Raw genomic sequence first — 22,035 nt, forward strand, 5'->3', positions numbered from 1 at the left:
ACTAATCCCAAAATTAGTTCTCTGCTTTGGATGCCCATCATTTTACTCCTCAGAACCCAAAATCTAAAAGGTGCAAAGCTCTTACTATATATAGCTTGCTTGTCATTGTATATAAAGACTGCTATAGAGCATGCGGCTTGCCATATTGTCTGAAGATGTTTCAAGCACATCCCATACTTTGAGCAAATGCAAATTGTGCTGCTGGTGTAAGACATTTTCACTATCTTGAAAGTAATTACCAACACCGCCCAAAGCCAGTAAACACCAAAGCATTTTCCACACAGTGCTGCATTTTAAAACGGCTAACTTTATTATCATTGAAAAGATAGGCTTAACTTTATTTGATCTAAGTCTCTTGATTTACAGAATAGGATCATAACCACTACAAAGACCACATACATTAGCCAAAAGTAATTCTTCTTGAACAATCTGCCAAACCCATGTAGCCATCTTATTCAACACATGCCATTAACCACAAAGGAGGTCAGAAGGATTTGAAAGCTTCTTTTAACCCACTCTTACTACCAGAAGAAAACGCACATGGTTCCAACCGTTCTCCTACTGTCAATGGGCGGCACTCGAAAGAAGAACTTCTAAAGGTTGTGGCAGGCCGAAATCAGTGACAATGAACCCACAGCGAATAGTTCCCTTTGAAAATACTTTCTGTAAGTAGGAACATATCCTAAGTAACACATTCCATGTATGAAGGAGCATGTAAGATAACAGACTGTATGGCTAACAGATATGAGCATTTATTAAAGTTAGCGCATACATCTATACTTTAAGCTGCCACATGATTTAGATTCTTCATGTAAAAAAGTAGTTGGGAAATAAGTTGGTTAGACCCACTCAACAGTGCAAAAGTAAAAAGAGAACATGACAGGTATCTTGCTAGGTTTCCTGCCATTGATGATGGCAGATGTTTCAAGTTTCTACTGCCCCATCACCCTGCAGATCAAAAGCAACACTGAAAGTAAAACCTTCATTAAGACAACAGTCACAATACATGACTTTCAAAGGAAGTTCAGTTACCTCCCCAACAATGTTAATAGTTTTGTATCAAGTATAGTTCCCTCAAGTGAAATTTTGCTGGACATGGGACATGGGGGATAACATAATGCATTATAAGATCCTCATAGACGACCAGACAGTAAAAGTTAAGACAACAAATATTCCCTCCTCTTCTGGGAAGTCCAGGAAGAGGCCCAGAATGTTACATTCACGCAACCGTGAAGACGTGAGTTAATTTGAGATTTATCCATATTCTGAATTTTTAAACTGGTACGTGGTAGGGATTTTCTCAAAAGGTAGAATCTATGCAGATTCTACCAACATAGTATTCTTCCATCTTTTAGACATGCAATGTCCTTCTAGCAAATTGCCTGGGACAGACACTGAAGAGAAGGAGTGCCTCTTAGGTGATAAGGCACAGAGGTTCTGCAAAGTTCAAATTAACAGTTCAGCAAGGACTTCCTTCTTTCCTCAAACACAGGATTCTAAAGAGATTGTTGCCACAGTGAGGAATGTATTTCATCTGTCGCTTTACAGTATATGATTATAATCATGGCTCCCAGAGTCAGCCCAAATTCTAGCAATATGTTTTCATCGTGAGAGGACATGTAGGTTCTTTTATTCTCATTCATTTGCTTGAATAGAAAGTAGCTCTCCTGGTGTTTGCTGCCTGGTTCTTCTACTGTCTGAAGGTTTTTTTCCTTGCACTTTTAAATGTCTATTTGGCATTCACTCTGTAACTGAGGACCAATACATTGGATGATCATTTTGCTATTAAAAATGTGGAAAAAAATACTAGTTAAAAGATGTTGTATTGCCTTCCCTCATCTACAGACAGACGGACAGACACACACACACAAATCTTTTGGAAGGTAATTAGGAACTACACAAGAATACAGGTAAATATAGCACTCTTATTCTCACAGAGGAATACATAAAATGACCCAAGACACCCAATTTTATAGTGAAAAACAGTTGGGGTGCATTTCATGTAGCTCAATGATTAAATGGGATGAGGAAAAAAACAATTTCATATAAGGCACTCCAGCAGAGACAAGATAAGAATTCAGATACCCAATCAATCTATTCACACCAAGATGATTTTCATAATGTAGGTATGCCCTAGACTATGAAGATGTCCTTTCTTCAAAACAGAACCTTCTTTTTTATAATTGTTTACCAAAATGGGCATGTAATTGGCAGAACAGAGAGATGCGCTTGGTAATCTTGAAAAAGTCACTGATCTTTTCCAACTCTCAGATTCCTCATCACTAAACTTAATGCTATATTGCTAAATAAAGTTCTTCCCCACCGCTATAGTCCATGGCATAATGCAGGGTACCCTTGTATCAATCTCATTTCTAACTTAACACATCTCTAAATGTCTACCCCCTTTACCCAATAGCCCCCTCCCTTAACCTCCCTATAGTCCTGAAAACTGATCTTAATGGTACTATCTGCAGTTCTATTGCCTTAATGAAGGGCAGAGACAAGGGACAAGGACCAGTGACACCTGACACCCTCTGTGTCCTTGGAGGCAGCTCTATGGCAAGGTCCCGTGTTGGTCTCGCCCATGTATACATTCCCAGCTGCTGCCCAAAGGGATTCCAAGATGGAGTCACCGGTAGTGAGAAGAGGTAGTTGAGGAGATTGCTGCAATCAACCTCGCTCCTGACTGCAGCCTGGTACTTTGGATTTCTTATGCTATTTCCTTGGAGGTGACAGCTGCATATACCTTTGAAGGCACATGCTAAGGATTTGGAAAAACAAAAAAGAAACATTTCCGAGTATTTGCCAGAAATTCAACACATTCAGCCTGTCAGCAAAGATGTTTCCTTATTGTGCAAACGATTGGCAAACAAATACTGGCAAACCAGCCAGTGAGTCTGCATTGTTGGGGGGAAAAGGCTATGTCAGTCAAGTGGACTAATTTAAGGTGACTGGGCCATATTCATGACTATACCCAGATCACAAACGTCTGCATGCAGCGTCTCTTGCAGCCCTTCATCAAGGCCTCTAACATCTAATCCCCTAAGAGAGGCAGTGATGGATCACTGTTCATTTACCTTCCTACCCTCTGAAAGCAATATATTAATTATCCAAATGCATATATTATTCCAGAGTATATATATGAATGTATCAACCTCCAGGAAGAAACCAAAAGAATCCACTTCCAAAGCACCATTAAAATGGAGAGAAATACCATCATTACGAGGAGGCAGGGTAACTGGCAACTGGGAGAGAAAATTGGCTCCAGCACCGTTCTTTACCCTAATCCTCTCTACCTTTTCTTCAGCATCCATAGCTCCTAAAACACTTTCTTTTCTCAAGCCCAAAGTAAGAGTTTTCTGTGGCTGTTGTCTAGGTAGTGACTACACAAAGTAGCAAGTCCTCAAACTCTCCCTGAATTTCCACTTCGTAACTACATGTTACAACCTGCCTTCTACACATACTGTATTCTTCAATGAAAAGTGACCTCAAGTGGGAAATTTAAAACAAGTTGAAGCGTATTCAAAACATCAATGGACGTCACTACCTGTTAATAGTCCATGATTTGTATAAAGCCCAACAGTAAGCTGTAGAGCACATTCTGCTTAACCTATCTTTTTGAGGTACTCCCTAAGGATTCCAAAATAGATTGGAATTCATTTCTATGGCATTACTTATGTACTACCAGAGTCCAATAAAAAGTCCCTTTAGAAAAATCATCCCCACCTCCCAACCCCATCTTCACCCCAGATTAAACAAATGAAAGGGAAACATTATTAAAAAGAACTCTTGCTGATTGATAACTCCAGCGCTTGATGTGGCCTTTAGATGAGATATTCCACCATCTCTGCATCAGGCTCTTGCCCCAGGATCTGAATGGGTGTCTTCCTTTCCAGAGTGCTGGAGTGGAAAGCAGGACCATCTGAATGGAAACGAAGGGTTAGAAAAGACTTAGGCAGAAAGGAAAGATTAACTTTCAGCAAACCATGTTAAGAACCATTACAATTCTCATTTCTAAATGGAACTTGCCACTACAGACATGCCTATCCTTTTCCTTACTGAAAAATGGCCTCTGCTCTTGACCATTCCCATTTTAGCGAGTGACAGAAGGCATTTCCAGAACATCTTTTCTTTCCTCTGACCCTTTGGATCATGCAGTGTTCAACTCTGTCAAAATGGCGGGCATCAACTGATAGATGTACACCCGAGAACACCACCAGAAGATGCCTGCTAAAGAAAATTGTAACTACCTGGCTTATCTGGATTGCACATCAGATTTGGTGTAGACAGACAGCGTGGTCCGGAACTGGCACCTGGACTTGCAGGACCCTCATCTTGAACCAAAGCTGGAGTTGGAGTCGGAACTGGAGTAGGAGGTTCAATCGGAGCTGGAGCTGATGCCTGAGTCGGAGTCGGAGCAGAAGCCTGAGCCGTTGCTGGAGCCGGAATCGAAGCTGGAGATGGAACCGGAGCCGAAGTAGCTGGAGCAACCTGAATAGCAGTAGTGGTCGCAGCAGCAGCAACAGTGGCAACAGCAGCACCAGCGGCAGCACCAGCAGCAGCACCAGCACCAGCACCAGCACCAGCACCAGCAACTGCAGCACCAGCAGCAGTAGCAGCAGCAGGAGTTGGAGAAACGGTAGCAGAAGTAAGAGACGCAGCAACTGCAATCTGACCAGCAGCAGCTGGTGAGACAGGAGCAGCTGGAGGGACTACAGCAGCTGGAGAGACTGGAGCAGCCTGAGAGATCGAAGTAGCTGCAGAGACAGAGGTAGCTGCAGAGACAGGAGTAGCTGGAGTGACAGCAGCAGCAGCAGCAGCAGCAAGAGCAGCAGCATTTGCTGGAGATGGGGTGGCAGTAGCAGCAGCTGGAGCAGCAGCAGCAGCAACAGCAACTGGAGCAGCAGCTACCATGATAGTGGTGTTGGTGGCAGCAGTGGCAGTGTTGGTGGCAGCAGTTGCATTGATGGCAGCAGCAGGAGCAGCAGCAGCAACTGGACCAGCCATTGGAACCGAGATGGGAGTGACAGCTGCGGTTTTGGTGGACTCCGATCCGCGCTCAGTTTGGGTGCTACAATCGCGACTGCCAGTCTTCGAATGAGCTGAGGGTAGAGGAGTAGATGGAGGCACAGGGGAAGGTGTGGATGGCCCAGGCTCAGCACGGTAGTCTCCACCCAAAAGAATGCCTAAGGGTGAAGCAAGGAACAAGAGGATGGGAAGTGATTTTTCTCTAGATACTGATTAACTATTTACCCTTTTCGGAATTGAGGAAAAGAAAATATTTGATAGTTTTCTTCCAAACGTGATTGGTTTTGCCTCTAGTGAACCTCTGGGATCCTCTCTCTCTTACATCCCAGCTAAGAGTTGCTTTTGGACTTAGAGGATCCCTTCTTGTCTTTATTATGCAATTAACAACATAACATTAAACCTCTAAGTGTCCTGGGTATCGGTTACACTTCTTTTTCGTTAGTGAGTTCGGAAGACCAACTTGTCAGAGGTCTTTTTTGTACCAGTCATAATACCCCACATTAACCAGAGAGATGAAAATAACTCAGTGGCATGGGGAGCCTGTAGATACCAATAAGGGTGTTTTGAGTTGTGTAATGTACGGTTCCAAACATGACTAGGGCTCAAAGAACTCTGACTGAAGGATACTGCATTCATTGGATCAAGAAAGGAGTTAAAAACAGCAAAATATTTGAAATATATCATTTGTTTGCTTCCTTTGGATCAAAAATGTGTCTCAGTATGTAAGGTACTCCGAGGCTTTAATTAGAGGGGATAAAATGGACAGGAATTGAACAAAAAAGTACATTCTGTTCTCTTATCTGAACATTCTGGTAAGAAAAGCTGACACGTGACTTCATTAGCCTTAAGAGAATTTTGGGTCCTCTTTCCATAGGAGAGGAAGGAACATAGCGATGCTGTAATTTTGAATTTTTCCTGAGATAAAGTCAATTTCAGTTTTGAACAAAGCTCCCATGTGGCAAAAGCCAAATACAAGAATTTTTTTTTTTTTTACATAAAATTCAAGTTAGGTTCTTTCCCAACCCTAAACACAGGATTCTCATATTTTCAGTCTTTCAGTTACTGTTCTCATCATGAGACTTCAGAGTCCTCCTTATGCATCTAGTTCCATCAGGAGAAAAAATAACCCCAAACTCTCCTCTCTAGAAGCTGGACCATTGTCCTTTTCCTTGCTGCGTGTAACAGAGCCATGATGCTTTCTAGGTATGTCACTGTACCCTTGCTTCTGTTCCTTTCATTTTTCTTACCGAGGCTCCCCTTCCAGCTCTTGTCATCTCGCTTTTCCTCCATGATGGGCACACCAGTCAATGTAGATGAGTGTGCAAGCAGGCCTGATCCAGCATTGGAAATGGACATCAGAGACTTCGCTGGCCGCATGGATGAGAGTTGCTCTGTCTTACTAGGCTCCTTTCTGGAGCGCTGCTGCAGCACCTTGATCATGGCATCCTTTTCAATAATCTGGGCATGGAGGGTCTTAATCCTAGGAGACAAAGAAAAAGCACACACAGAGACTTGGTTACTACTTCTCCATTCTAATCTCACTGCCTATATGAATTTGTATTCCTATTATCCTTTCTATTAAGGGCTGGTGTAGTTAACTCTTAGTTGGAGGCAAGGGACAGTGTGTTAGGGCTTGAAGGAAAATAAAATAGCACATCCTCTGGACTGCCAAGTAGACGTAAGAGAGTATCTAAAAATTTCTATGGACACCCTAGAAGATCAAAGTCAAATATTGGCAAATAGAAAGGCCATGTATGAAAGAAGTCATTCTCTAGTAAAGGAGTATGTCCATAATAACAGTAAGTTCAGTGAGAAGATAAGAGTCTTCTAGTAAGGCATGACTTCCAGGTAGTAATAAATGACACTGAGTCTATAAAAGACATTGGGTGTCATAATCCCCAGATATTTTGTTGACAAATTATCTGTATTATAGAATTATTGCTATAAGGAATACCTCAGAATGGAATACAAATGGAAAACAATTATAAAATCCAGGAAAAAGCAACCCTACCTGGAACTCCACAGTTAGCAAGAATGTTCATTATTAAGGTCATCACATCAAACCTTAGGTAACAGACTGGCAGGGGTAAAGAGGTAGGAGGTGGGCAGGCTGCACAATCAAGTTCATCATTTCTGAATAAACAGGCTTGCCCTACTCTACTGATGTAGCTGGTCTCAATATCGACTTCTCAATCCTTCTGGGTCTGCATTCAGACTTTACCTTCCTTCCATGTCTAAGCAACGCTTGTTTGCCATCAGGATCTCTTCCTCTTCTTTCTGGATGCGGGCCTCTAAGGCTGTGTCATAGCTGGTGTTAGGAGAGTGGCTAATGACTGTTGTGTCTCTGTGGGAGACAAAGGGCAGTGACGATGATGAGCAGGCATCAAAACCAATACATGTTATTTTCAATCCTAAGTCAATGGAAGATTTGCTGAAAATTCTTAAATTAACATTGATCTCAACAGGAATGTTTGATTTGTCAGGGACTCACTGGAAAGAGCTTTGAGCAAGTATGATTTCAGGAATATGTACACTTCCGACTTCATTCCCTTAACAGTCACAAAATGGAAAGGTATTTTTGAAAGAAACCAGAGGATTGCTGAGTAGGTTCTATGACAGTTGAGGATCATTTACATATGAGGGCTAGAAACACACAACAGAGACACAGAAACTAAAGCCAGTTATGCCATATGAACTAACAGAAGGGGCCTTTGACTCGGTGCTCTTTGCTTCTTCATCTAATCTACATCAGCAACCATTCTCTCACTGAATACATGGGTTTTAAACCAACTCAAGTGACTGTTCTCATGCCAGAGTCTCAGCTGTGCAAGGGATCATCGTGTTCCACCTGGAATTGTCTCAGGCCATTAACTCAAAGCCTCAAAAAAGGAGAAACATGTGTGCAGAGGAGAATACCAGAGACAGAGAGGGGTGAGTAGATGAGAGACCAAAAGACAAGGAAAAGAGATGAGGCCTAAGAGAGAGATAGGTATTATGATTAAAGAAGACATGCATGGGGTTAAAGGTTATACAGGAATCAGGACAACAGGCTGAAGAAGGACGAAGTGGGCCTGCTTCACTCACCTCCTTCCGGATTCCAGGTATGTTATCTGATGGAAGCTAAAGAGTCATGTTCTCTTGGCATTGGGATTGTGACCAGAAAAGATTTGGGGTAATAGAATAGCAAGGAAATGACCAGGTGGTAAGTTAGCTTCCCTAAGATTAGGGAAGTCTGTCTGGTAGCCCTCTATAAAAACCACTGCTGTCCCAATGCCTACAGCTCCTTTGCAAACTTGTAACCGTTTACTGGAGTTGGGAAGAAGTGGGAGGGATACACTTTCTCTCCATCATTTGCCAAATCAAACTAGTTTAACATCCCCAAATTCTATATTTCTCCAGAGCAATCCACTTGTTCACAATTCTCCTGAATTAACCCCCTTGCATAGTACTCGATATGAAGGCTATTCCTAGAGACAGCCCCAGGATCAAGTCGCTGATTCCTCAAGTACTCTGCCAGAAACCAACTTTCTGAAGTGCAAAAGTCAGTTACCTGCTTTTATGCTTACTCTTCTTCACATGCAAAATGAGAACTGAAGTGACATTTCCTGCCCTTTTATGTAAATTAAAGTTAGTGATATAAAAACATCTACCATTGGGCACAGGAAAGGCACACAACAATGCCCTTTCTTTTTTAATAGAAAGAGAATAACAAAATGTCAGTATGAGTTTGAGACAGTGTGCCCCTTGGTGCAATCCTGGAGGCCATTTGTGCTCTTACAGAGTGCCAAGGGAAACTGAAGGCTAACTCTTTAGAGCCAAGCCTCTTGAAAAGTGCATGCTGTCTACAGACACTGGGGGTTTGAACGTACGGTTTGTCATTGGGGGAACTGGTGCTGGCCTACAGCCATTCATTGCATAAAAGACCAGTTTGGGTACACAGAGCCCTGCCAGCTAATTGATATGGACATTGTGAACTGCTCAGGAATGGAGCCTGAAAATGTGGGGCACTTAGTGAATTCCTACAGGGCTGCCAGGACAGCCCTCAACATCAATCTTCCTTGGAGAAGGGCTAGGGCTAGGAAGCCAATGGCTTTGCCAATGCAAGCTAGTACAGCATTTGAAGGAACTAGGTCCAGAGCTCTCTGAGACTACCCTCAAGAATATCAGGAGATAATGGCTGCAGGCTGCAGACAGCATTCAAAGCCACATGCCCCTGGACCTCCTATCTCGTCCTCTAAAATTCTTAAATAAATAGATGTTTGTTAACATCCCCCCACCCAAATTATGCTCTCCTTTTCTCTAATAGCGTAGTCCCAACTGAGGCAGGAAGATCATTACCAGTACAAGACCAGATCTATATAGCAAGTATCAGGCCAGCCAAAGTCTGTTTGAGACTCTGTCTCTAAAGATCAAAAAATACCTTAAAAATAAATCACTAAATATGCTTCATCTTTTCTAACTGGTAGCATCTTGCTGCCTATTTAATACCCAAAGATCATGGGAGGCTAGAGAGAAGAAACATGTGGAAATGATTAGGCCCTAGGTGTAGGAAACTTGCAAGGGTAGACAAGAAATAAATAATTAACTACTACAGGAGTGAGTTTGGACTTTGGTCCACAGGCATTGAAAATCACTAGAGCTTTTTGTGGGGAATGAAAGAGTGTGTGCCAAGCTCTGTGACAACAGCACTATCTGTCGCTGAAACACAGAGGTGGATCAGAGGAGAGAGGCACTTGAATCAAGCAGAGCAGTTTGGAAGGTGATTGCAGTAATCCCATCAGACGATAATGAAACGCACACCAGTAAAGGGGCACGGGAAACGGGAACGGGCTGTAGGTGGTGGACGTGATTGGACTTGGAGACCATGTCCATGGTAACATTAGGGAGATAAAAGAATGAATGAGAACTGTACTTGTAATTCAAATCATGGAACAGTGTTTGCTGTCATGGGGAACCAAGGAGAGGATTTTTCCAAAGTGCTATGATGGCTTTCGATTACAGAGCTGTTGCAGTGAAGTTGTCTTGAGAACAGCCCTATGATGGGATCCATCAAGTTGCTGGAGATTTCTAAGTTTAATCTTAGAGATGAAAGCACTACTATTACAGTATTTTTCTAATTGCAGAGAAGTTCTGGTTGAAAACAAGGTAAGTACAATGCAGACTGAGAAAGGACATTAAGGAAGGAACACATAGCCAAGTGTGGTACGAATCTTCCTCACACCCTCGGTTACTTTACCACCTCTTCTTCTGGATTTGCATTGGCCAAAACAAACCTGCAACATTCCAAGTTAACAACCCAATTCAGTAAATCCATCCTAGTAGATGACATGGTTGATGGGTTGTTATCGTATTATCTTTTTGCTGCTCTCCAGGTATAACCTCACCGTTTATGCGCTCAAACTCAAAATCTGGATTGCCAAATCAGATTTTCTGGGAATGAAGAAGGACTTCTTTTTAGGGATTTCCATTCATCATATTAAGTGCCTAGATTCTCTGGAGACACAGTAACTCAGAGCCTGAATGCAGGGCATGATCCTGCAATTATTGACAACTCCTGCAAGCGCCTAAGAATCTTCAGCTAATCCTTCATTGAACAGCGAAGGATCTCAAACTCATCATCACTGAGCTAGGAGACAGTTAAACGGATACACTATTGATTTCCATTCTGGCTCTTGTGCCCTTGAGTACTGCTCTATAGATGATAGAATACCTCCGTGACTGAGAGCAGAATAGATAATAGCACCCACCTTTAAAAGATAAGTAATATGTTTAAAGTTCTCACTAGAGCCCTGCCTGTTTTTGAGAAATACATTTTTCGTAGCCTTTGGACAAAAAATATTAAGTGCCACATACTATTATATTTCATTTTCTACAGGGTTTGATAGAGCCTAAGCTGGCTTTGAACTTACACCCTTCCTCCCTGTCCCTCTTGTGAACTGAGACAACAGGTTGGTGCCACCACACTCAGCTCAGGTACTTATTTTTTAAAAGGTGAAATTCAACTACCTCACTAGAAAAGCCAAAGAAGCCTTCAATGTATTCTTTCTTTCTCCCCTTCTTTTCCTTTCCACTGCATTGAATACAACTTACCTATACATACAGCAATCAGTCTCACTGTCTATTCCTACACACTTCTAGTTTCTAGTCCCCAATTCCTGTCTGAAAACATTGTACCAACAGCTTTCCCTTGGAAAAAGATTATTTAGAATCAAAGCACTACAAAGGTTATAGACAGACTACCATGTAGTATGGCTTCTAATGCAAGAAAATAAACTTTTAAAAAAATCCTATGTTAAAATTTGTATTTCCTTATATTCAAAGGTCACACACTGGAAATAATCCAAATATCCATCATCACATGAATGGATAAATGATCTATGATACATCCATTCCATGACACATTACACAGAAATAAGAAGGCATGGGCTATTAATAAATGCATCAACTGTGATGGATCAAAATAATTATGCTGAGCAGGGCAAGTAAAACAGAGCGTAAACACAATGTAACTCCTTTTCTATTGACAGTCTAGGAAAGACGTTTGTAGTTTTATGACATGAACCAGATGAGTCATTGCCTAGGAAGGAAAGCATCAAGTTTAAGGACCAGGAGGTCACGGGAGAATGTGACTTCTATTTTGAGTGTTAAAATGTAGTGCTAATCACACATTGATTAAAGAAACCTTGCTTTTTCTCTCACTTCCTCTTCTTCCTTCCCTCTCTGCTCCCTCCATTTTTTTTTTTTACTTTTCCTCTTTAATCAAATTTTGAGCAATTTCCATCTGCAGTCAACATCCCAGGCATCATTTTGCATTTAATTTGAATTTAATCGCAATGAATGAAAATTGCATTGAATGTCTGTGTGTGTGTGTGTGTGTGTGTGTGTGTGTGTGTGTGTGTGTGTGTGTGTGTGTGTGTGTGTATGAATGATTTCCAGCACAGAACAAGGACAAACGATTCAGGTTGGTGGCAGGTCGAAGTGAAGGAATGTGAAGAGATATTGGCATGACAGAGAGAAAGGCCTATAAGGTAAGAAATCTTGTTTTCTGAATATCATCTCACAGATTTAAAATAAGGAACCCAGTCTGTAGAACAAAGTGAAATGATATTATCGTTGGAAATATAGAATAAACCTTTAATAAAAGGGTCAGGAGGAATCATCTAGTCTAACTCATTTATGCTACAGGCATTTCAATATAATCTCTTCACCTCTCATTTTCTCCTATTGTCTGAATTCGTTATAAACAGTGCAGATCAGGAATGTTTGCCTCTGGAAGAAGGTGTTCCTACTTGCTAGGAACACTGGGAACAGCCTGTGTTCTATCCCATTAAATGAAAAACATGCATATTTTGCTGAAAATTGTAATATGTGGACACATCTACCCAGTGATAAAAGCACCAATTTAAGTCAACCCATTTTAGACATAGATCTGTGTGAACCCACCACCCTTAGTGCTTTCCAGAAAGGAGAGGAGGAATGGTTTGTTTATTTTTATATAATGGCCCTTGTGCCAAGCACCTTTCTAGATTTCTTGTACTTTGCCCTGGAATCCATTCTGTAGTCAGCACCAAGATGCCTCCTTCAAACATTTTCTCATGCCTTGTACAGTTATGAGCTACATCATGCAAAGCTTCTGCACAAAGTGGACAAAACTACCCTGCATCTCTCTGGCTCACCATGAGCACATTTCCTGCATCAGGCCTTCACAAATATCTCTGAGCAAATGCTGCACTTCTTTGGGAGCCTGTAGATAATATGATACTAAATTCTGCTTCATATCTGCCTCCAAGCCTTGTGACCATCTTCGGACACACATGGAGATTCATTGGACACTATTATGACACTGGCTTTTTACTGAGCATGCTTTTCCCAGGAAACAAAGCCAGGGAAACTTCAGCTGACAAAGACCTCAAGATTAAGACAAAGATGGCTTCAGTCTATTAAAGGTATAAGGTTATCTGGAGACAGGAGACTCTGGAATAAGTCTACCTGAAGAATCATGAGTATCTTTAGAATGTGCCAGTCCAACACTGATTCCTTCCACACATCTATTAGTACCTAAAATCTAGCAAGTATGGACTCTACTGATGTGCACATTTGTAAGCATTAAAGACACTGTGTGTCTAATAACTTTTCGAATAGCAGAAGCCTGTTTGGGTAAATAACATACTGTAACGCAAGAGACTAGACAAGACCCCCTTTTTAATACCTATGTCTACACCCCACATCCTGTCTATTATCCCCCCGACCAAAGCTATCCCTGGTGATACCTGAGCTGTTTCTTTCTCCGCTAACAGTTATGAACATAGGCAACATACAAAAGCTGTGAAGAACAATTGTTTCCTATAAAAGCTAATTAATTCTTTTTATTAATATGCAAAAAAAGTACCCAAGAAACCAAAAATAGAACTCCTCTTGCCTTTTTCTCTCTGGTACCAGATAGAAAGAGACTTCTTATATAAGATGATCTCAGGAATACAGAGCCTGTAGCCTGCAGATATAGACCTTCTCAAAGGGCCATGATGGACTCATATTCCACACATACCCAGGAAGAGCCAGGACTATCAAATGGCAGCAGCTACTCCTGAGTGACATTTGCTTTCTGACTGGAATTTCTGCAGTGGGGATTTCACGTTGGTCCTGAGACTAAACACCAGGCACACGTGGCTGAAAGGATCTATAGCTAATAGGGAATGAGGTGTACAAATACTTACTAAGCCTATCTGTAATATTCCAGCTCATTCCTAATGCAAACTCAATTATCATGCTAGAAAGTCCATAATTTTGAAATCTTTACAATTCTGTCCCCAAATCCATCCGGTCCATGTGTAATTGGAAAAAGAAAAACATATATGAAGAGAAACTGAAGGGGAGGAAAATGACTAGATATTGGGAAATCTCTGAATGAGTTAGTGTACCTGCTTTTCCCATTCACATCTTTCAGTGACTTACCTCTGCGCAGCCACGGTTGCAGCAGCATCCAGAGCAAAGTGTCTCATCACATTCTCTTCCAAATACTTTTGCTCCCACTTAGTCATATCTGCTTCCAGAGCCAGAATTCTCTCCTCCTTCTCCCGGAGGAGCTCCATCAGTGCAGCAGCATTGTATTCCGAAGCATTAGTGGGCTGAGAGTTGCCCTGGCGCTATTGGGGGAGATTCCAAGACCCCTCAAGTTAGTGAAAGAAAAACCATACTGCCTAAGTCATGAAGATTGATTATCTATATATCTATGTATCTATGTATCTATCTATGTATCTATCCATCCATCCATGTATCAATCATTGCTGATTTTCTAAGACAGGATTTCACTATTTAGGTTTGAACTCATGAATCCCCTGACACAGCCTCCCCTACCCAATCTGGTCTAAAGAGCTTCTGTTTTATAAGAACAGGCTTGGCCATGCTATTTTGTTTCTTTGCCTGCCTGTTTTTTGCATAGTGTCGAAGATCTAACCTAGAGTTTCATGCATGTTAGGCAAGCACTCTGTTATTGATTGGTGTTTCCAGGTATCAAACCAAACAGTGCTGTGAGCACTGATGAACTGTTCTATTCCTAACCTATTCCTAACCTCAGCTCTTAATTTGAGTACAAGGCTGATTCAAAAGAAGGAAGGAGAATTTACATCTCCACATTGCTAGGTTGTTTGAAACTTAGATGTAATGAAATAAAAACTTCAGTCCTTGGCTGACAGTAAAGTCCTCAAGGAAAATGGGAATTTTTTTCTTTTATATCTATGATATGGTTCCAAAATTGTCCCTAATTTATGAGATCTTTACTGAGGTGCTCAACATTTGGGGTGAGGGGGTCTTGATTTTTTTTCTCCTCTAAACCCCAATAAGTAGTATGGTCAGAAGATTATTAAAGACCACTTACAGCTGGAAGTGGTGGTGTACACCTTCGCAGACTAAGTCGTAAGCCTGTCTGGACTACAAGAGACCCAATCCCAGAACAAAACAGAAAAACTGTCCAAAGATCCCACCAGCTTCAATTCAAAAAACATCAACTAATTTAGGTGTACATCTGTTTCACTTCATATGGGTTTTTTTGAGGTTGTTGTTGTTGTTCTGGTTCATGGGAAAAATAAAATGGCAGATTTTGCTGGAATAGAAAACTAAGGAAGAAATAGGTAGGCTATGTATTTATACTGGCCACACCTTTTACTCTACCACAGGGAGCTGGCGAACATGTAAAGATTAACAAGCACTAAGTACCTTTAGAGTCTGATGAACACAAAATAATACACAAAGAAGCAAGCAAATACCCAGGAATTTGGCATTTCTTTTCTCCCGTTCCTTCATTCCACAACTAGTTAAGTAAGCCTCAGGAAACGAGCCCCGAGGAATAAAGAAGTAAACGATCGTTCCAAGGCTAAATACCCCGCACAAGATTTATAAGTCCCCCTCTCCCCAAGATTATATAAGCAGTAACAGTTGCTACAGAGACAAAATTCTGATTGGTGGAGCAGCCTGGAGGTTCAGCAGAGATCTTCAGTGATTCAGCTATAATGAGTCATCCCCCATGCTTAGGGAAGGAAGACCTTTCCAGCTGCATTTGAGTCACCTATACTTCCGTAAGTAGCCCCCTGCCAGTATTTCTGGAAGCAACCCTAAGAAACTTCCTGGTTCATTAAGACAGACTTGGGTAGCATAGTTTCACACATCTATCATCTCTGTCCATCCCCAGGATGTCACACAGCATTACCTGCTGGATTCTAAGGGATTCCAGTTCCCTCTCCAAACGTGTCCGGAGTCGGTGCTCCAGCTGCTCACGCTTCTCACATGCTGCCTGGAGCTGCACCAGAGCCTGCTGCATCTTCTCCACTTTGTCCACGTACACTTGCTTCTTTTTCAGCTGGAAATCCAGGTTGGGAGGGAGATTCGCAAATAAAAAGAAAATAAGACACGGGGTCAGTTATACCCTTTCCCAAATTCAGCCTTATACTGAGATTTCTTTCTGATTCAAGAAGAAAAAACAGTGTGATGGACCTTTGGAATGAGCTTTCTGCTTATAATGTATATATCATACAAATGTGAAGAGAGGTAGGACCCTCTCTTGTATCCCTTCCTCCTCCTCCTAATCTGTATGTCTTCATCAAGCTTTCTCCACCCAAAACAATACCTTAGAATGCGAGATGGTTAGTTTCCCAGTTATGGCTGCCCTCATCCCTCTTCTTTACTATAAATGAGAAGGTTTGAGGGAAGCTTGTCTCATTTGCGCTCTCACAGTTAATAAATGCTAAAGAAGTGGGAGGAGAAGAAGGAGAAAAGATCAATGTTGTTTAGAAGCCTACTCCCTTGAATTGTGTTTTACATTGATTATCTGTGTGTGGGGACATAGAGACAGAGAAAGACAGAGAGACAAAGAGATACTCATCCGTACTTAAACGGTCACAGGCCACAATGGCATATAGCAGTCAGAAGACAACTTGTGAGACTTGGCTTTCTCCCTCTACAATTTGGGTTCCAGGGATCAAACTGAGGTGGTCAGGTTTGGTGGCAAGCCATTTACCCATAGAGCTCTCAGCAGCCTACAATCCCCTTAAAACACTGTCTCCTTCCAGGGCTGAGGTTAGAGAAAGCAGCTACTATGGATACAAAGGCACCAAAAATGTCTTTCTGAAAAATTGCCCTGGTCATTTTTCAAAGTAGCCTACATTGGCTCTCTTGGAGAACTTCTGTTTCTCAACTTGGTGATGCCAAATAATGGCTCAAATGACTTTTGGTCTCCTCAGGACAAGCAGTGTCTTACTTGTTTTATTTTTGTTTAATTTTTAATTAAAAGACTACAAATTATTTGGGATTTTCATTTCCAAAGTTGAGGCTGATGGTGACTGTGGACTGTATACTGTTTAGTTTTATTCTGGAGCCAAGGGTCCCTTAAATACTCAAATGAATCAATATATATTTCAGAGAACGATTGAGTCAGATATGATTCTTCACCTTTGCAAGACTGTAAGCAAAAACTGAGATAACCAGGGAGAAGAATGCATGTTCTTTGTACCCGTTTATCTTGTAAGCCAAACCCTGACAAAGCAGCAATGATCAAGGAAGCCATTGGACAGCCTTAAATAAGACATTCATACTCCAATATCCAATAACATTGGAAAATTAGCCAGCAGCCTTACCATTTTGCTTGCAAAAGAACAGATTCTGCTTCCCACACTACCATATAGCTTCCCTGAATGCGAGCATATCAACTTGTAGGCTCTTTCTACAATAAATTCCTCCCAAGTGGGGCACTCCTATCATTATCTTTTCCTTGGTCACTAAGGTTAGAGATAGCTCAGCCACTGAGATTAAGAGTAAAAATATTATTGCTAACAGGTAGTAAAAAACATAAATCCAGGCAGTTAACTGCAGGTAATTCCTAAGCCCTGGATGACTTCAGTAGGTAGCTGCAATGGCAGAAATTGCACACCATGTCAATATTGTCCACAGCCACATAGCCCGATTGGTCAAGCCAGTAGGACCCATCAGATCTTCTCAGTGCAGAGACCAGGTAACTCCTTCATGGTAATAATGAGGCTAAACCACAGTTGTTTTGTATTTCTGCTTCAACCGCACTACCACTTACTGGTGGGGAAACAACATTTGCTCAGAATCCTCTCCTATCCAGGTCAGAATTTCTGAGCTTTCCCTGGGTGTCAGGAAACATACCTTATATTTTCCTATCACCAGACCATTGATGTCTCCTTTGACCAACAAAAGAAACCATTTTAAATTGTTTCAATGTTTTTTTTTGGCATTGCCTTCCAAAGCAGGCCTCATTTAATCTGGCACTGTAAACCAACAGAAGTGAATTTAAGTCTAGATGCTTTACTATTTATGAAAATTTCCTAAGCTGTATACAATGATCAAAGAAATCATCCTATTTTGCCTCTCAAGAAGCTTAAACCTTTCCTTCCTTACTAGGGCAAGCAAGAGATTGGGGTGTGGGATGCTTCTGCCTTGCTTTCTGTAAAGCATTCGGTACTGAGAAAGAAGGAATCATTCTGTCACCTTCACCTTTGGGGTTTTGTAATTTTAGAGCTGAATGCATTTATTTCAGAATCATGCTGAAAACCCCAAGGAGCAGTAAATGGTAATGCAGAGAATGAAATTATACCACGGGCTTAGAGCAGTTATAATTTAAAGGCAATTAAACGTGACAGCATCGCCATTTCTGGCCCTGATGGCAAAGTACAGCCAAGGGAGCTCTGAAAACTGAAAAGGCAATCCACGGTCATGCCACTCTCTACGCCCCTGCCTTTTCTCACAAAGGGAAACCTAAACATCCCATGAAAGCAAACCCACAGAAAAGAGGAGCCACTGAGCCAGCCCTCTGAATGGGAAAGGCAATGTGGAATCGGTGAGTTCTCTGAGTTTGTTGAAAACTGGGTGTTTAGACAGATTCTGCAGAGCAAGCCAAGAAAAATAAAGGCCGTTATTGCTGCCACAGTCGTACATCTTTTTTTAAAAAAAGAAAAAAATGAAAGAGTATAGCTCAATAACAAATACTGTAAGCACCTGGGAAGCCTCACCTTTTTAGATAACGCCAGAATGGAGAGTGGCAATTTTGGATACCGCCTTGTATGCTAGGTTTTATGCATTTAACTTATAAACTCAGCCATCTTCTAGGGTTATATACTCCACAGAGTGTAGATATTTCTAGTACTGCGGTCTATGTATTCTAACTTCATTGCTCCCAGAGATTTTATGGGCTATAATTTACTCTCTTTCCAGTTATGTGTGCTGTTAAGCTCCCCAACTTGGGTTACTGGTTGGCTATGAATGACAACGTCCCCACTCTGCCGCAGAGTCTCCATTTGTTAACAGACAACTGTGGGTAATAGGAGGAGCAGTGCACGAATCAGCAAAGCTAGATGGCTGATGCTATGCCAGGCCTGTAGAATGTGAACAGTTCGTTGCCTTCCAGCCAATAAGACTGAGTACAGCAATTGCAACCGATACTACATTGCCCTCAAAAATATTAAAAACTATTTACTATGTAGTGCCAGCCAGGGTGTCTTATGGGGGTGGGCACCTCATCAATCTCTGAAGGGTGTCAAAACTTCAAACTGAATTCTGCAGATCTGATGTTTTGTACGGAGTTGCTGCTATCTTCTCCTCTATTGGGTATTTATATATTTAGTGTTCTACATAAAACATCCTAATATGTAAAAACATCCTAATATATACATATATACATACATACACACATACACACATACATAAATACACACACATATATATATACATACACACATACATAAATACACACATACATATATACATACATACACACATACATACATGTGCATACTCATCCCTTTTGTTTCCAATGTTGTTTTTCATAAAGAACTAGCTGCATACCTTATAGCATTCAATCATCTTGTTTGTTTGAGACAGTGTTTTTTTAAACTGCCTAAGCTGACCTCAAGCATAAGATCCTCCTTCCAGAATGCTAGGATTACAGGTCTACTCCACTACATCCAGCGTGACATTTATCTTTTTATAAAACAGACGCATCATTGTTACACACATACTACTTACGGTTCCAATATACCCTTTGGTGATTTTGCTCCTCACCGCTCAGCAATTCCTTCTCCCACAAAGTTTTAAGAACTTAAAGAAAACCCACAAAACTAGATAAATAATTTATGATGACCTCTACAGGTCTTTAAACTTCCATAGTTCACAGATCTAGGAGTTGTCTTTTCATATTTAACAATGAACAATATCTGAGAGTGTTAAAGAAAATAAGATGTTAAATAAGGTCCTAGAATATATATATATATATATATATATATATATAAAACTGTGGAGGTTAAAAACTAAGTAAATGCGCTCTCTCTCTCTCTCTGTGTGTGTGTGTGTGTGTGTGTGTGTGTGTGTGTAAGAGAGATCACAGAAAATGTGATTTTATAGAAATCTAGATTATTTATTTTTTGACGTCTTCAGTCTTCAAGGAAATGAGGGTTCACTTTTTAAGTTTCCAAATCCACAAGTGCGGCTCTGGTCTGCATGTAGAAAATGAGTTTTCAGAACCACAGATTAGTCACTCTGAGTTTCTAATCAAACCCTGTACTCATGAGTTCCTAGAAGAAGCCATGTAAGTCCATCATTTCAACCTGAATCTTTCTAGTTGTCTAGTGAATAGCAGACATCATTCCATCTATTTAAGCTTTCTTAGTAAACATTGGTTCAGAAGTTCGTTAAAGATTTTCCCTTCCCGTACTATCCTCTCGCCTGTCTTCTCTCGATTTGTCTCCAGAACCCATTATTTGCTTTTGTCTTCATCTCTGAGTCATATTCTCCTCACCCCATCCAGGAACCACTGTACCCCAGAGATTCAGTCTATGACAACTACCATTTTTGTCTTCCCACCAATATTTACTTTGCTTCACTAAGTCATGATAAGGATATCAAATCATTCCTATCCAGAATAAATACAAATTTTCAATGGAGAATCTTTGTCAAATATAGTGCAGGTCTGTCATCCCTGCGCTTTGAAAACTGAAGAAGCCTCTTCTCTCTCTCTCTGTCTGTCTGTCTGTCTGTCTGTCTGTCTCTCTCTCACTCTCTCTCTGTCTCTCCCTCTCTCTCTCTCAATTTTTCAATCTCTCCCCCTCCCTCTCTCCCTTCTGCCCTCACAGACAAATGCACAGACACACAAAAGGAATCTTTAAAAATCATAAGAAATGGGAGAAAGAACAGCGAGAAAGTAATCTGATAGAGAACAGAACAAATCTTCGCGGGTTAAGTCAATCATCTTCCACTGCACTTGTAATAATTTGAACCCATTCCAAGAATTTGGTAGATCCCATAACCCTTCTGACTCAGGAGAATCTGATCCCAAATGAATGCCATGTGACGACATTTTTCCTCCAACAACTGTGTGTGTCTTTTCAAACTGACTTTTTTTTTAAGAAAGCTATACAAAATTAGTTTTAGAGCACCTGGAAGCTGTTTGTCTCAAGCTTTTACAAGGAAGTTCCTTAATCCATATGTTTCCCACTTATTTACAGGATGACGAGTAACAGGGCTCGTAGTGTGTGTATGTTTTCCCGAGATTTCTTTCTAACTGTCCTGCCTAATCTGTCCGCACTTTAATATTCTCATCTGTGGAAAGATGCTAATACTTGGAAGGTTCCCAGAGGATATAAAATATATCTGTTGTTGTTCTTTTTTCTTTCTTAACTCGGCCATGTGCATCCCAGGCAAGTGCCCTACCACTGAGCCACATCAACGGCTCTCTGGAAAAAATACAAATCAGAGATTAAAAATACAGATGTGTAGGCAGGAGTGAATCCTGACATACCCAGGCGCCCATCTTCTCAAGGACACTGAAGCTGATACAGTGTGCCCGCATTTTATCTGCTTAGTCTCTTGCCTTCCATTATGTACGCATAGTCCTTTCTAATGTCATGTCTACGGTATATTTTCTCTGTTCCACTTCTTCGCAGAGGAGGAGCTTTATGTTGCCCCATGAGCTTTCAGTAATTTTTGTTTGATCTGATTTAGTTTTACCCGGAGACCCTGCTCTATGTCAGGATTCACACCGAAGCAACTTGGTAACACTAGCCTGGTATTAGCAAGCTGCCTCTGTCCAATGCCAAAAGGTTATGGTCCGCTGGTAGATATTAAAAGACTTAAGGAGTAAAACACCACCTCTGAAAACTTGCTGCCTCGGGAATAAAGAAATATATAAGGCTTCTACCTTGGGAATTTAAAAGGCCATAGTGATATAAAAAAAAGAACGGAAAAAACAACCTAAGAGAGGCAGTCCTATTTCTATTGGGTGTGTGGCTAAAAACAATAAACAATCACTATAACAAAATTGCAGTGTCATGGGATGAGAAATGTCATCTTTTGATGAGATGCCTTTCAAATGAATTGATAGTTCATCAGTAGAACATTCCGGGAAATTCCTTATGGCATATGTACCCCATCCTATCAACCCTCTAAGTACACATATAATTCACACTCTCAGACTTCCACTCAAACTTATAACATTCTAGCTACTGT

At 41.0% G+C, this 22,035-nt stretch overlaps 1 protein-coding gene across 1 annotated transcript in view; it reads right to left on the reverse strand.

Moving 5' to 3' along the window:
- Nucleotides 1-287: 287 nt before the first annotated feature.
- Nucleotides 288-22,035, reverse strand: part of Amot (angiomotin) — a 49,937-nt gene continuing 28,189 nt past the window's right edge. Inside the window, exons 8-13 of the mRNA XM_032904053.1 lie at nucleotides 15,731-15,880; nucleotides 13,981-14,171; nucleotides 7,250-7,372; nucleotides 6,276-6,508; nucleotides 4,251-5,186; nucleotides 288-3,922 (exon numbers count right to left, since the gene is read on the reverse strand). Coding sequence (XP_032759944.1) covers nucleotides 3,825-3,922; nucleotides 4,251-5,186; nucleotides 6,276-6,508; nucleotides 7,250-7,372; nucleotides 13,981-14,171; nucleotides 15,731-15,880 — 1,731 coding nt within the window. The 3' untranslated portion in view covers nucleotides 288-3,824. The remainder of the gene's footprint in view (nucleotides 3,923-4,250; nucleotides 5,187-6,275; nucleotides 6,509-7,249; nucleotides 7,373-13,980; nucleotides 14,172-15,730; nucleotides 15,881-22,035) is intronic.

This window comes from Rattus rattus, chromosome 1 (genome assembly GCF_011064425.1).
Source record: "Rattus rattus isolate New Zealand chromosome 1, Rrattus_CSIRO_v1, whole genome shotgun sequence".
Taxonomy (NCBI): domain Eukaryota; kingdom Metazoa; phylum Chordata; class Mammalia; order Rodentia; family Muridae; genus Rattus; species Rattus rattus.